The 16,748-nt window shown below is 48.1% G+C and overlaps 1 protein-coding gene across 2 annotated transcripts in view; it reads left to right on the forward strand.

Annotated features, from left to right (window-relative positions):
• tnfrsf21 (tumor necrosis factor receptor superfamily, member 21) overlaps positions 1-16,748 on the forward strand; it is a 115,376-nt gene that overhangs the window by 51,606 nt on the left and 47,022 nt on the right. For both annotated transcript variants that reach the window (XM_072499138.1, XM_072499140.1), the window contains exon 4: positions 12,884-13,149. In XM_072499138.1, coding sequence (XP_072355239.1) covers positions 12,884-13,149 — 266 coding nt within the window. The remainder of the gene's footprint in view (positions 1-12,883; positions 13,150-16,748) is intronic.

Consider the following 16,748-nt stretch of genomic DNA (forward strand, 5'->3'; position numbering starts at 1 on the left):
TGTATCTGCTGGAGCCTAGAAGAATAAGAGGGGACTTGATTGAAACATAAGATCCCAGGGGGACTTGATGGTGATGTGGAAAGGATGTTTCCTCTTGTGGGAGAATCTAGAAGACTTCACTATTTAAAAATATTCTGTGACTTCCAGTTGCGGCTATGCGGAGCTAAGTCGCACATTCGGCAACTCCCGCAAAAACGGACTTTTGGGCTCTTTTCAGGGGCCCCAACGGCACTTTTTCGACGTTTCCCGGTGTGGGAAGGAGTTAATAACAGCTCCCCGTCAGTATATGGCTTTAACTAGGAGCGGGACGACAAGAAAGGTGGCGGTGGACCCGAAGAAGGGAGGGACGAAGGACAAAATGGCGGTGGACGGAGATCAGGCAGCGTGGGCGCAGGAGCAATAGGAGGGTATCCAGCGCTGCTTCAGAGAGATTAAAGCGGACCTGCTTGAGCCGATGAAGGCTTCTATTGCTAAGCTGCTGGAGACACAGACAGCCCAGGGGGTGGTGATCCGTGAGGCCCGACAAAGGATCTCCGAGAACGACAACGAGATCTTAGGTCTGGCGGTAAAGGTGGAGGTGAACGAGACGCTCCACAAGAAATGGCAGGAGCGGGTCGAGTAGATGGAGAATCGGTCGAGGCGGAAGAATCTGCGGATTCTGGGCCTCCCGGAGGGGCTGGAGGGGACGGACGTGGGGGCCTATGTGGTCACCATGTTGAACTCGCTGATGGTAGCAGGGTCCTTCCAAGGGCCCCTGGAGCTGGAAGGGGCCCATAGAGTGCTGGCGAGGAGGCCCAAGGCTAACAAGCCACCGCGGGCGGTGCTGGTGCGGTTTCATCGGTTCGCTGATCGGGAGTGTGTGCTCAGGTGGGCCAAGAAGGAGGAGCAGCAGGTGGGAGAACATGGAGGTTCGAATATACCAGGACTGGAATGCGGAGGTTGTGAAGAGGAGGGCCGGGTACAATCGAGCGAAGGCGGTGCTGCACAGGAAGGGGGTGAAGTTTGGCATGTTGCAGCCGGCGCGACTGTGGGTCACCTATAAGGACCGGCACCATTATTTTGAGTCTCCGGAGGAGGCGTGGGCCTTTGTTCAGGCCGAGAAGTTGGACATAGATTGAGGGTCGGGATGGGCGTTTGGGGACTGCGGTTGATAAATTACTTTTTGAGGGGGGCTTCTTTGCTCTTGCTTTCTTTCTCTTTGTGTTTTTCCCTTTCTGGTCGGTGAGGGTGGTTAGGGCAGGTTGGGCACTGTTTCGGTTGGGTTGGTCGGAAGGGCTCTTGGAGGGGGGGTAAGCAAATGGAACAGGTGTGGATGGCTGGCGGTGAGATGAGGCCCGAGTCGGGGGTGAGGGGACTGGGCCTGGAAAAGGAGCTGCGTCAGAGGTGGCGGGGCCAGGTAGGTGGAAAGCGCGGGCTTTTTCCCGCGCTGAAGACTGGAGGGGTGGGGCCGGGGCGGGGAAGCAAGGGTTGCTTCCCGCGCTTAGGATGGAAGGGGGAGGGGGAAGAGCCTGTGGATGGGGAACGGAAGAGGAGGGTGTGTCACACAATGGGAGGAGTCGAAGGAGAAGCGGGAGTGGCCGGGGTCAGCAGGAGTCAGCTGACTTGCGGAAGTGCAATGGGGGGGAGAAGTAAAGCAGCTGGGATGGGTCCTAGGTGGGGGTTGGGGGGGGGGGGGGGGGTGGGATGGTCAAGGTGGAGTTGGAGCGAGTGGGGGGGTCGAGACAGGGGTCTGCTGCCGTGGGGAACGGGCGTGGGGTGCGGGCGCGTGGCTGGCCGAGGAGGGGTTATGGCTAGTCGGCGGGGGAGGGGGGTGGGTAGCCCCCTGATTCGGCTGATAACCTGGAATGCAAGGGGACTGAATGGGCTGGTCAAGCGGGCCCGCGTGTTCGTGCACCTGAAGGGGCTGAAGGCGGATGTGGTTATGCTCCAGGAGACACACCTGAAGGTGGCAGACCAGGTAAGATTGAGGAAAGGGGTGGGTAAGTCAGGTGTTCCATTAGGGGCTGGATGCCAAAAATCGAGGGGTGGCGATCTTGGTGGGAAAGCAGGTGTCATTCGAGGTGTCGAGCATTGTGGCAGATAATGGTGGTAGGTACATGATGGTAAGTGGTAAGTTGCAGGGAGAGAGGGTGGTACTGGTCAATGTGTATGCTCCGAACTGGGACGATGTGGGTTTTATGCGGCGTATGTTGGGTCGGATCCCAGACTTGGAAGTGGGGGGCCTGAAAATGGGGGGAGACTTTAACACGGTGCTGGATCTGGCACTGGATCGCTCCAGGTCTAGGACGGTTAGGAAGCCGGCGGCGGCTAGAGTGCTGAGGGGGTTTATGGACGAGATGGGATGGGTGGACCCTTGGGGATTTGCATGGCCGGGGGCTAGGGAATTTTCATTCTTCGCACATGTCCATAAGGCTTATTCCCGAATCTACTTTTTAAATTTTGAGCACGGCGCTGATAGCGAGAGTAGAGGATACCGAGTATTCGGCGATAGCCATTTCGGACCACGCCCCGCATTGGGTGGATCTAGAGCTGGGGGAGTAGGGGGACCAGCGCCCGTTGTGGAGCTTGGAGATGGGGCTGTTGGCGGACGAGGAGGTGAGCGAGCGGGTCCGAGGAAGTATAGAGAGGTACCTGGAGGCCAACGATAAAGGGGAGGTCCGAGTGGGGATGGTATGTGAGGCACTGAAGGTGGTGGTTAGGGGAGAGCTGATCTCCTTTAGGGCCCACAAGGAGAGGAGGGAGCGGGGCGAGAGGGAGAGGCTGGTGGGGGAGATGGTGAGGGTAGACAGGAGGTGTGCGGAGGTGTCTGAGGAAGGATTGTTGAGGAAGAGGCGCAGCCTCCAGGCCGAATTCGACCTGGTGACCACCAAGAAGGTGGAGGTGCAGTGGAGGAAGGCCCAGTGGGCGATTTATGAGTATGGGGAAAAGGCAAGCCGGATGCTGGCACATCAGCTTCAGAAGCGGGACGCAGCTAGGGAGATCGGGGGAGTTAAGGACAGGGGAGGGAGTGTGGTGCGGAGTGGGGTTGGCATCAATGGGGTCTTCAGGGACTTTTATGAGGAATTGTACAGTCCGAGCCCCCACGGGAGGAGGGAGGGATGGGCCGTTTCCTGGACCAATTGAGGTTTCCGAAGGTGGAGGAGGGACTGGTGGCGGGATTGGGGGCTCCGATTGGGCTGGAGTAGCTGACCAGAGGTATAGGAAGCATGCAGGCGGGGACGGCACCGGGGCCAGTTGGTTTCCCGGTCGAATTCAATAAAAAATATATGGACCTGTTGGGCCTGTTGCTAGTTAGGACCTTCAATGAGGCAAGGGACGGGGGGCTTTGCCCCTGACAATGTCCCGGGCACTGATCTCCTTGATCCTGAAGCGGGACAAGGATCCCCTGCAGTGTGGGTCTTACAGACCGATTTTGTTGCTAAATGTAGATGCCAAGGTGCTGGCGAAGGTCTTAGCCACGAGGATTGAGGATTTTGTGCCGCAGATCATCCACGAAGACCAGATTGGGTTCGTGAAGGGGAGGCAGTTGAACGTGAATGTGCGGAGGCTTTTGAACGTTATCATGATGCCGGAGAGGGAGGCGGAGATAGTGGTGGCGATGGACGCTGAGAAAGCCTTCGATAGGGTAGAGTGGGAGTACCTGTGGGAGGTGCTGAAGAGGTTTGGGTTTGGGGAGGGGTTTGACAGGTGGGTTAGGCTGTTGTATGAGGTCCCGATGGCGAGTGTGGCCACAAACAGGAGGAGGTCCAAGTATTTTCGGTTGCACTGGCGATTGAACCCCTGGCTATGGCACTGAGGGAGTCGAGAAACTGGAGGGGGTTGGTGCGGGGTGGAGAGGAGCATAGGGTGTCGTTCTATGCGGACGACTTGCTGCTATATGTGGCGGACCCGGTGGGGGGAATGTCGGAGGTAATGAGGATCCTTAGGGAATTCAGGGATTTTTTGGGGTGCAAGCTCAACATGGGGAAGAGCGAGCTGTTTGTGGTTCACCCAGGGGACCAGGAGAGGGGGATTGGCGAGCTCCCACTAAAAAGGGCGGAGAGGAGCTTCAGGTATTTGGGGGTCCAGGTGGCCAGGAGCTGGGGGCCCTGCATAGGCTTAATTTCACAAGGCTGGTGGAGCAAATGGAGGAGGAGTTCAAGAGGTGGGACGCGTTGCCGCTGTCCTTGGCGGGTAGGGTGCAGTCAGTCAAAATGACGGTGCTCCCAAGGTTTTTGTTCCTGTTCCAGTGCCTCCCCGTGTTTATCCTGAAGGCCTTTTTTAGGCAGGTCAACAGGAGTATAAATGGGGTTTGTGTGGGCGCGAGGGACTCTGAGGGTGAGAAGGGTGTTCCTGGAGCGGAGTAGAGATAGGGGGTGGACTGGCCCTGCCCAACCTCTGTGGATACTACTGGGCCGCCAATGTGACGATGGTGCGCAAGTGTGTGATGGAGGGGGCTGCATGGAAGAGGCTGGAGACGGCGTCTTGTGTGGGTACGAGTCTGGGGGCGCTGGCAACGGCGCCGCTGCCGTTCCCTCCTAGGAGGTATACCACGAGCCCGGTGGTGGCAGCTGCCCTCAAAATTTGGGGGAAGTGGAGGCGGCACGGGGGAATTTGGGGCCTCGGTGTGGACCCCAATATGGCGGAACCACCCGTTACTCCCAGGGAGAACAGATGGAGGGTTTTCGGGGTGGCACAGGGCAGGGATACGAAGGTTGGGAGACCTGTTTGTGGACGGGAAGTTCGTGAGCCTGGGTGAGCTGGAGGAGAAGTACGGGCTCCCCGCGGGGAACACCTTCAGGTACTTACAGGTAAGGGCGTTTGCCAGGCGGCAGGTGGTGGAATTCCCGCGGCTGCTGCCACATACAGTACAGGACAGGGTGCTCTCGGGGGTGGGGGGGTGGGGAAGATCTTGGAAACTTACCAGGTGATGCAGGAGGAGGAGGATACCTCGGTGGTGGAGGTGAAAGGTAAGTGGAAGGAGGAGTTGGGAGAGGAGATTAAGGAAGGGAAGTGGGCAGATGCCCTAGGGAGAGTGAACTCTTCCTCATCGTGCGCGAGGCTCAGCCTCATACAGCTTAAGGTGCTGCACAGGGCACACATGACTGGGACAAGGATGAGCCGTTTTTTGGGGGGGTGAGTACAGGTGTGTTAGCTGCTCAGGGAGCCCAGCAAATCACACCCATATGTTCTGGGCATGCCCAGCGCTGGAGGAAGTTTGGAAGGGCGTAGCGAGGACGGTGTCGAGGGTCAAACCGGGCTGGGGGCTTGCAATATTTGGGGTCGCAGAGGAGCCGGGAGTGCAGGAGGCGAAAGAGGCCGGTATTCTGGCCTTTGCGTCCCTGGTAGCCCGGCGAACGATTCTTCTTCAGTGGAAGGATGCGAGGCCCCCAAGCGTCGGACCCTGGATCGACCATATGGTGGGGTTGATTAAATTGGAGAGGGTGAAATTCGCCTTGAGAGGGTCGGTACAAGGATTCTTTAGACGATGGCAACCGTTCTTAGACTTCCTGGCAGAACGGTAGACATTGGTCAATGGCAGCAGCAACTCTTGGGGGGGGGTTACTTTATTTTTGTTTTTGTTATTTACACTGGAGGGTCTGAGGAGGCGTATATACCTGTTGTGTTAAGTCGGGGTGTTAATGTTAATTTATTATTTATGTACAGGGGGGAGGGGGGTATGGAGGGTTGCTTTTCTAGACTGTGTTTTGTACTTAACCCTGCTTGGTTCCTGTTTCAGTTTGTTATTGATATTTTATGAAAACCTTAATAAAAATTATTTAAAAGCAAAAAAAATTCTGTCAGCCATTTAAGACAGAAATGAGAAAATTTTCTTTTCTCCTATCCTAGAGTTGTGAGAATTTGGAATTCTTTTCCTGAAAAGGCGGTTGAGGCAGAGTTCTTTGAGGCAGAATATCTTTTAGACAGAAATAAATAGATTTTTGTCAGCAAAGGGTGAATGGTTATCTGCAGTAAGCAGAGCGTGGAGTTGAGATTAAAATTGAATCAGCCATGATCTTATTAAATGCTGGAACAGGCTCGATCGACTGAGTGGCCTATTCTTGCTCCTAATTCATATGTTCGCATAAATGTTTAATATCCACAGATGTTGAGGGTTATAGGGCAAAGGCAGAAGTGTGTACTTAAATGATCATTTAGATCTCATTGAATGGCGGGAACAGGCTCGTGGAGCGAAATGGCCTACTCCTATTCCTATCGATTATTTTGCTCACACTGCATCAACTACAGATGCCAAGTAATGCTGGAGACCAGTTATTTGTTATTACATCAACTCTGTGCATGCTTTGCCCATCTCTACTCTCAAAAAGAGAATCTCCAAGCCATACTTGACACCTTCACGGAAGCATACCAAAGAATCGGTCTCAGCCTCAACCTCAAGAAGCCTCGAGTCCTTTGCCAACCCGCCCCAGGGCAAGATCCGGCCTTTCCCTTCATCAAGATTAATGAAGAATGTCCCTTGAAGGAGCCGAGAGCACCAACATTGAGGCCATGATCATCCAAAATCAACTCACTGGGCCAGCCATGTGCTTAGGATGGCAGAGTTCTGATTTCCAAAGCAGATCTTCTTCGCTAAGCTTAAGGAAGGATGCTGAACAAGGACAGAGGAAGCGCTTCAAAGACACCCTGATGGCTTCCCTCAAGAAAATCAACATGGACGTCAGTGCCTGGGAGACCATTGCTCAGAAGAGACCAACTTGGAGGAACCTCTCGATTTGATAGAATACTCTCCACTTGCCTGGATGATTGTAGCTGTCACAACACTCGAGAAGCTTGAAATCGTCATGGACAAAGCAGCCGCTTGATTAGCACCTCATCCACCACCTTAAGCATTTTCTCCTTCCACCAATGACATACAGTGACAAAAGTGTGCACTATATACAGGATGCACTGTACCAACTTGCCAAAACTCCACCGGCAGCATCACCCAAACCTATGATCTCTACCATCGAGAAGGACAAAGGTGGGAGCTGCAGAGGAACACCCAACCCCTATAAGTTCCCCTCCAAGCTATAGACCACCCTGACGTGGAATTAGAGTGTCGTTCCTTCGCTGTTGATGGGTCAAAATTATGGAACTCCGTTCCAAACACCACTGTGGGCGTTCCTACACCCCATTGACTGCAGGGATTCAAGAAGGTGGCTCACCACCATCTTCTCAAATTGCATTGACAGATCAAAAAATAATGCTGGCCTTGACAGCAATGCTTGTATTCCTTGCAAGAATTAAAACCAATAATAAGGTGGCAAACATTGTGCAGTTTGTTGGCAGCATACAAAAGATAAATAGCGAAGATCAAAAAAACTGCCGAAATGCAAAAGCAGTTGAAGAAAGTATAATCGGTTCATATTTGTTTCCACATGAATCGTTCCCTTGCCTCTTTCCCAGATTATGATGAATCTATTTGTCTATTCCAGAAGTTGCATTTTCTCTGCCAGGATCACTTTTGCTGTGTTGTTGATCTGTAAACAGCAGGAAGTGAGAGTACTTAATGCATTAGCTGGAGCAGCCCAGCGACATTGTGAATAAACGGCGCCTGTGGATTTAAATGGAATTTGCACTGGTTGCAATCTAGGCTGGCTACTCAATGATTGTTCCTTTTTAAAAAAATTTAGAGTGCCCAGTTATTTTTTTTTTCCCAATTCAGGGGCAATTTAGCACGGCCAATCCACCTACCCTGCACATCTTTGGGTTGTGGGGGTGTGACCCACGCAGACATGGGGAGAATGTGCAAACTCCACACAGACAGTGACCCAGGGCCGGAATCAAACCCAGGTCCTCAGCACCGTAGGCAGCAGTACTATCCACTGCACCACCGTGCTGCCCTCATTGATCGTTGCTTCAACAATTATATCCACTTGTTCCAGGAAATCTTGACAGTAAAAACGATAGCAAGTGATTTAGATTTAAAAGGGATGTGACTACAATTGAAACCAAATTTCTTTAATTCCAAGGAGTCCCAATGCAAAGAAATCTCTCCTGAATGTAAATTGGCTAATACAGGTGAAAAACCACTGTTCACATCTCTGGGAGGACAAGATAAGTATGTTGGGTTCTGCAGTTCCGCAGCATGAAGCAGCGGTGGTTTAATTTCTGCAAAATGTAATTGAGATGCACAAGCATAATTAACCGATGAGGGCTACACCTGTCTTTTGACAACTGCAAACGTTGCCTTAAGGTTCATGATATTTGACATCTCTGAATCTTGCTTTTGTATTTCTGACCAGCCTAAATGTAAGCAATTTGAAATTCTCCAAATAGTGGCTTGCAAGCAACAAATCCATCAAATAATAAAAATGTTAAATAAAATCATTAATACTTGTACTTCTCGCAAATCTTTATCATTTTTATTGCAGTACCTTTTCCAAAGCCTTTTCTACTCATTTTTATCCCTGGATGTTCACTTATTTCCTGCAACAAATCCCAGAAAAAAATGTAACCGTACCAAGTTATTTAGATGTACAGGTGATGTGACTGAAATTGAAACCAAACTGCCAAGAAGCTTGATGCGGCATGCAAATAGTTTTCTTCTTGTGTCCCCTGGCAACAAGAGCATTATGCAACCTGGCAGCCTCGAAGCTTCAATAACAGGCGCTGTCTTCAGCAATTCAGAGAAACCAGAGTTTCTGCTGGCCGTCTTGTAAAATCCATGGCAGCTGTTATGATTGGATGGCTGTGGGGGGGGGGGGGGGGGAGACGGACTGGTGGTCTGGTTGTGGAAAAGAGGAATGTGATGGTTGTTTAATTGGACATGTAGCTCTGTCTCTTGGCAACAGCTAGGTCTTTAGCTGCTGGTTAATAGTGCGTGTAAATTATGAAGCACTAGGATGGTAAACAATTTGAAAACAAAATCAAAGTTAATACCTTTTTTGTCTGGATTTAATTGTACAAAACAATCCCTTGTTTTGGGTAATATAGGATCCTCTCTGAGCAAATGTACATCGGGATGAGGTTGCACCGACTAATAAAGTCTTAAAGTTGAGACAGATGAGTAAAAGTATCCAAGAATTTATTGATCTGGTTTGCTCGAATTGTTTTTCAGGTTGAACTTGTCCATGAGACCCACAACCTGCTCCCGCAACCCGATTTCTGGCCAACCTACTGGCCATCCAAATTCCTTTCCAAGCTCCCATGTTTGCAGATATCGTTGACCATTCCCTCTCCTTGGGTGCTGTCCCCCTTTCAAATGATCTCTTACCCGACTTTCCTCTCCAATTTCCTCAGAAGAGTTGTTGCTTCCTGAATTGATGCTCCTCTTTCCCACAACTTCATATTTGAATTCACTCCAATCAGTTTCCCACTCTGCCACAGAATGGCGACACTCTATCAACATTATGAATGGCAGCTAGTTTGAATGTGATGGCACTAAACTCCTCCTCTTCATTCTTCTATGTCGGTCTGGCGTTTTGACATGGTTGTCCACAACATCCTATTCCGATACTTCTTCTCCAGCTTTTTCTGGGCTCCGTTCCTTCCTATGCACTCAGCAATAGTTCCGCATCATTCTCCAGAACCAATACCTCTGGTGCAAATAACATGGATCTAAGACCATTCTCAAAATACATATTTTTAAACTTTTACTTCTAAAATTGATTTTTAATAGCTTCAGCAGAGAATTTGCTCACTAACCCACTTTGTCCTTTCAGTTAGTGACTTGTGATTTTAATGCAATAGGAGCATTGGGCATGTATTCAGCATGAATTATTCCTTAATGTAATCATCATTCATCTTCTACTTCCCATCTGTAAATATACGGTACTACGTAAACAACTTAGATGGATGATGTACCTTAGGCTTGTGTGATGAATGCAAGAATCTTTTTATAATTATATTTCATATTTGTTGCAGCAATGTTGAAAACTTTGGTTTAAGGTGTGTAAAGGCAGTATAGCTAGGAAAACTGTGATTAAGTGGTCATAAAAATAAAGTGATCATTGGTTTTAACCATTTACTTGTATATAGTTAGATGGCTAATAGAACATTGTTTCGATTTTGGAGGATCCCTGGGGTGTAGATAAATTATGAGGGATGGTGCTTAGTCCTGGATAAACAGGTCATTGGGCATCAGAATGGGAGGAGACTGGGGAATACCTTAAGATGTAATTAATGGTGGAACCAGGTGTGTCTGTAGTTTTGCAATTTGCCACAGGATTTTAGTCTGACAAGACAGGGCTTCGCCTGGCTCATGGAAGGTTCTCTCCAGGGCCTTTGCACATAGAAAAGCGTATAAACCTAATAACTATGTTGGTTTGCTTAATTGGGATAATATATAAGTATCATTGCAGATGTAGGGAGTAAGTTAAAGGTTTTTTCCCTTTGTTTAAAACTGTTAACTCTAATGCTGCTACTTTGTTGCTAATGTGATTGATTATGTTTGTTATAATTTGTTTTAACATAAAAGATACCTATTGGCCAGTGTTATCATTCCTATGGCCAAGTATCCTTTCCTCATAATTTTACAAATTATTGGGTTCTCGTCCCAGATCCCAACACATGCAAAACATCTCGAGACACTTCACTGAGACACATTCACAAATAAATGAAAGATGAGCTAAATAGAGATGTGAAGAGGCAGTATTTTTTTTTAATGTGAAAGAGAAAAGGAGTTGGAGAAGAGAGATTTAAGAGATTCAAGGGTATGAGAACTTGCTGACTAAAGAAGGTTGGTTATCAATTAAATTAGATTTTCCTGTCAATATCTGTGCAAGATCCAGAAACAAACAGCAAAATGAATTTGTGACAAAGTGGTAGCATCTTCAGGATGAAAATACTCACCCTGTTGCTAATACCTGGGAGGCAGTGGCATAGTGGTGTTGTCATTGGACTAATAAACCAGAGACCCAGAGTAATGGTCTGGCGACCAGGTTCAAATCCCGCCACTGCAGATGGTGAAGTTTGAATTCAATAATAATCTGAATGAAAAGTCTGAAGGTGACCATGAAACCATTGTCGATTGTCGGAAAAACCCATCTGGTTCACTAATGTCCTTTAGGGAAGGAAATCTGCTGTCCTTGTCTGGTCTGGCTTGCAATTGACGCCAGACCTCCAGAAGTGTGGTTGACTGTTAACTAGGGATGGGCAGTGGGTGGCACGGTAGCACAGTGGTTAGCACTGTTGCTTCACAGCGGCAGGGTCCCAGGTTCGATTCCCGCTTGGGTCACTGCGCGGAGTCTGCACGTTTCCCCCCCTTGTCTCCGGGTGCTCCTCCGGGTACTCTGATTTCCTCCCACAAGTCCTGAAAGATGTGCTAGTTAAGGTGAATTGGACATTCTGAATTTTCCCTCAATGTACACGAACAGGTGCCGAATGAGACGACGAGGGGATTTTCACAGTAACTTCATTGCTGTGTTAATGTAAGCCTACTCGTGACACTAATATAGATTTTTTAAAAAACTTGGGATGGGCAATAAATGCTGACACAGCTTGCGATGTCCACATCCCATGAACGAATAAAAAATTTGATCTCCAGGCAGATCCAAAGCCCCTCTGTTCCGAATGTAAGTTAGTCCGTTGTTGATGAGTCTGACGCATAGCAATTGACTTGGATTTTTAGAATGATCAGTGTCGTATCATCAGCTCTCCTGCATGTATATTTCCACCATATTGAAGGGAAATTTTCATTAAATAGCCGATGGGGAAATGGAGTCTTGAAATTATAGCTGGGTACAAGACCACATGCTTGTATATCCAAGGTTTGACACTTTGCACCTCGAAATAATGAAAGTACTGTTTATTGATTTATTGTGAGGATGATGGTGGCAAAACACTTGTATGGTGTGTGGCCTGATGACTATTCTGTTCATGAAGAGTTCTCAATCTCTCTGCTGATGAGAGCTTTGGTTCAGGTTTGGCACTTGTTGATATCATAGATATCATAGAATTTACAGTGCAGAAGGAGGCCATTTGGCCTATCGAGTCTGCACCGGCTCTTGGAAAGAGCACCCTACCCAAGGTCAACACCATCACCCTATCCCCATAACCCAGTAACCCCACACAACACTAAGGGCAATTTATCATGGCCAATCCACCTAACCCACACATCTTTGGACTGTGGGAGGAAACCGGAGCACCCGGAGGAAACCCACGCACACACGGGGAGGATGTGCCGACTCCGCACAGACAGTGACCCAAGCTGGAATCGAACCTGGGACCCTGGAGCTGTGAAGCAATTGTGCTATCCACAATGCTACCGTGCTGCCCCCTCCAGCTCATTGATGTACCAATGAGCTGGAAGTGGAAGATAAAGAAGGGTGCTATCATTCCGTTCTTTTTGAAGTAGATAGTACACATGGCAAGGAAAAATTGAAGAGTAAATTATTTGTGGCAGATTGATTAATCTGATATCTATGTGGCTCCGCGAGACATCAAGGCACTGTTTGAGTTTTATTGTTCAGCTTGGTTCTTTGATGGGATTGGGAATGGGAAAAGTTGGGAATGAGATTGGAACTCCTCCCACTTGGTCCTATATAATCCTGTTTGCCATTTTGTCATAGCTGACAGTTCGAGTTCTATGCCTCTGAACTGCATGGTTTCAGTTGGCTAATTTTCAGTTGTGCTCATAGCTAAAGTTATCTGATTTGTTTGACTTTCTGGGATCTTGAGATGTACCTACGGAATGAGAGTAAACTTCATATCAAGCAATTGAAACACTGTCTATATAGGCTCCACAAGAATTAGCATTAGAACTCGTTAAGCTGATGGCTTTCTACATATGTCAAATATCTAGATTACTGCAAAGAGGTTTGTGTGACTGCCAATTTTTTGTTTTGCCTGTTAGAGTTTAAGCTCATTTCCACAGAATGAAAGAATTATCAAATATGTCAATAACAGCACATTGAGGTAATATTCAAAGCTATTACTAACTTGTTCATGTTCTTTGAATTAGGTGTTGACATTCTGAAACTTGTGGCAGCTCAGATTGGTAGCCAGTGGAAGGACATATACCAGTTTCTCGCCAATGCAACTGAACGAGAAGTAGCAGCTTTCTCCAATGGGTATTCAGGAGATCACGAACGAGCGTATGCAGCCTTACAACATTGGACCATTCGAGATCCTGAAGCCAATCTGGCAAAACTCATTAGTGCTCTTCGTCACTACAAGCGCAGTGACGTGGTGGAAAACATCAGGGGACTAATGGAAGATACTTCCCAGGTATGTGTCCACTGAGACCAACTGAATAAAATAAGACGTGTATAGTGTGCGATCAAGTGAAACTTTCCAAGGAAATTTTAAGTGAATTTGTCAAGCTTTAGCCAGGTAACATTTTAGTAATTTGGGAGTAAGGTGCCAAGTCAGACTAAGTTGCCTTGCACAAAATGTGATCATTATGGACTCCTGGCAGGGGAAAAAAAGTGAAGCAGATTGTTACGAGCTAAGTAAGTGCCTTTCGAAAGGGAGGTAAGGTTTGCGGGATACAAGCAAGACTATAGGAGCATGATTCCAATCAAAGTCGTGGATTTCTTGGTCTATAGCCCCCACCCCACTCTCTGTTATTCTGTATATTTCTGCATTGCAGTTCCAAAAGTGCTGATAGCTTTCCTTGTCTTGCAGATGTAGATTCAGATAATTTGACAGTAGCTGAGCCAAATCTTATCTTCCTCTGGTTTCAAAACTGCATGCGTGTGTACTGAATTTTAAATGTCCTTTTTAAATCAAAAATCTTGCTTAAGCTTCCGCTTCTGCTTTAGTTGTTTTCTTGGCATTCAACTGAATGCATGTTTACTGACTGCTCTGGGCCAATGTTTCGACAATAAAGTTATGAAAACAGGAATGTTTGGGTAAAAGATTTCTGGTAAAAGGTTCCTGGTAAGATTTTGGATGATATGTGAAATAACATCTGCAGTAGAATTTATTACGTGTCGCAGCTGTGCTTTATTTTGCTGTCTGACACAAGTGTTCCAGATTGGAAAAAGACTCTTATGATTCTATAAACATGACTCTATAAAAATAATAGTAAAAACTTGTATTCATTAATGTTAGGGACTTCAGTACAGTTTAAAAGCATCCTGATAAAGGAGCGCAATCAAACAAAATAAGATACCAAGCCAGATAAGGAAATATTAAGACCAATGACCAAACCCTTGGTCAAAGAGGCATGTTTTAAGAAGCATTTTAAAGAAGAAGATAAGCGGAGGGAATTCCAGCGCTTCATGGTCTAGGTAGCTGAAGGCATGACCAGCAGTGATTCAATGATTAACATCAGTGACGAGCAAGAGGTCAAAATTGGATGTGAGTAAATCATGAAGGATTGTAGGACTGGACAAGGTTACGGATGTACGATAGTGTGCAGGACCATGGAGGGATTTGAAAATGAGGATAATAATTGCAGAATCGGCCAATGCTGGACCAGGAGGCCATGTTGGTCAGAAAGCACATGGTATTGGGTGAGCAGGGCTTGCCGGGAGTTGGGAGGATGGCAGGAGAGCATTAGAATAGCCTAGAGTTAACAATGGCATGGATGAAAGTTTCAGCAGCAGTTGAGTTCAGGCAGTGATGTAATCACACAGCTTTATGGAGGTGGAAGTAGGCAGTCTTGGTGAAGGAGATGTCTGGTTGGAAGCTCATCAATGGATCAAATACAACAGCATGGCTGTGATCCTCCTTCATCATCAAGCCATTATCTGGAATAGGGATGGAACTGGTGGTGAGGTTTGAAGATGTATGTCTGATTGTTTGAGACTGAAGTATTGACCTATTAGTGGATAGGGTAGCTGTTGAACAGGCAGAAATAGTATGCAGCGAGTCTGAGAGGAAGGATAGACAGTTGATAGGGCAAAGTTGCACTCCGTGGAATGGGTTAAAGTGTGTCTGTTTCAATGCAAGCAATGTCAGGAATAAGGGAGATGAACTAAGATCATGGATGAGTACTTGGAACTGCGATGTTGTGGCCACTACGGAGACATGGATTTCACAGGGGCAGGAATGGTTGTTAGATGTTCCGTGGTTTAGATGTTTTAAGAAGAATAGGGAGGGAGGTAAAAGAGGAGGGGGAGTGGCACTGTTAATTAAGTAGTGCATCACAGCTGCAGAAAAGGAGGTAGTCGAGGAGGGTTTGTCTACTGAGTCAGTATGGGTGGATGTCAGAAACAAGAAAGAAGCAGTCATTTTGTTGGGAGTTTTCTATAGACCCCCCCAATAGCAACAGAGAGATGGAGGAACAGATTGGGCGGCAGATCTTGGAAAGGTGCTGTTGTGTTATTCACCCTGGGGTAACACGGACTGCAACAGGATGCAGATGAACGGTAAAGCATACACCAAACGTAGGCGTTGTTGCAATACGATTTATTGAACTTCTGTAGCAATGCACACAGTTGGCTGTGGGTTGACACTCTACTACTTGAAGTGTACTAACTCTAACTTACTACACCAGGCTAGCTCTGATCCACGTGTAGAAGGTGCTGACTGATATATACACCCTGACTGTCACTACAGTTGTCACCAGTGGAAAGAGGCGGAGTGCTGATGCCTCGTGTGTTTTATAGTTGGAAGCTCCCCTCTGGTGTTTTGTCTGGTGATTGGTTGTGTTCTGTCCGTCCTGGATGTTGATTGGCTAACCTGGGTGTCTCTCACTGCCTGGTTTTACCTCCTGATGTGCATGGGTGCATATTATGTCATCCTCCCTTTTTTTAAAAAATTGTCGGTTGCTTAGAGCATGTACGACATATTTACAGATCTCCCTATTTACAGCAAATGGCGAGTGAAGGCACATGTACATGTAATGTGTCTCGTGTGCAGATACAGAACAATATGTACAAAGGAACTATTTATAAGTCCAATCTCTGGGGCTGGCGTTGGATCCTTGTCGACCGCCTGAGAGGTGGAGGTGGCGGTGACAGCACCTTGACAGGCGGGATTGCAGCCAGATTGGTGGCCTTGTGGAGCAAAGTGTCCGGAAAAGGTATAACAACAGCTGGGAACGTGAGATCCGGTGGTGGGCAGGCAAGTTTGCGTAGTGCCCTTCTGTTGCGCCTGACAATGGATCCATCAGCCATGTGAACCACGAATGACCTGGGAGCAGCCTGTCGAACACCAACAGCTGGAGCTGACCAGCCTCCACCAGGCAACTTGATGTGAACAGCATCTTCCGGAGAGAGCACAGGCAAATCAGTAGCATGAGCATCGTATGTCAGCTTTTGCCGGTTTCTGAGTTGCTGCACCTTTTACAGCACTGGGAAGTGATCCAGGTCAGGTAAATGAATGGCCGGAACAGTTGTCCACAGGCCACGATTCATAAGGAGTTGTGCCGGAGACATACCGGTGGACAGTGAGGTTGCCCTGTACGCCAGGAGCGCAAGGTTAAAGTCAGAAGCTGAGTCTGCAGAATCCATGTTGAGGATGGGTAGGCGTGTTGCTGAATATGAGGTGGCCTTGTCATACGTAATAATGATGCCCACACGATATGGGGACTCCAGGCAGTCGTCCTCTGGATCCGTGGTTACCAGGTTCTGAATCCAGCAGCTCTTGCTGCACACTTCGAACTCGTTTGCGTTGGAACTGGGATCGCTGGCCCACGATCGGAGGTACAGACCTGCACAAGGCTGCATGATGGCCAGGCTTCCCACAATTTAAACATTTCCTGCCTCTTGCAGGGCATTGCCGCTTTAAGTGGGCAGTGCCGCAGTTTGAGCACGTCATGACGTTGACGTCGTAACGCTCCGTGCGTCGTCGCACCTGCGCAGTGTGGTCTTCGGCCGCTTCGTTCTCCCGTCCGTGGTGCGCATGCGTGGGACCCCGGGAAAAACGCACAAAAT

Source organism: Scyliorhinus torazame, chromosome 4, assembly GCF_047496885.1.
Source record: "Scyliorhinus torazame isolate Kashiwa2021f chromosome 4, sScyTor2.1, whole genome shotgun sequence".
Lineage (NCBI taxonomy): Eukaryota > Metazoa > Chordata > Chondrichthyes > Carcharhiniformes > Scyliorhinidae > Scyliorhinus > Scyliorhinus torazame.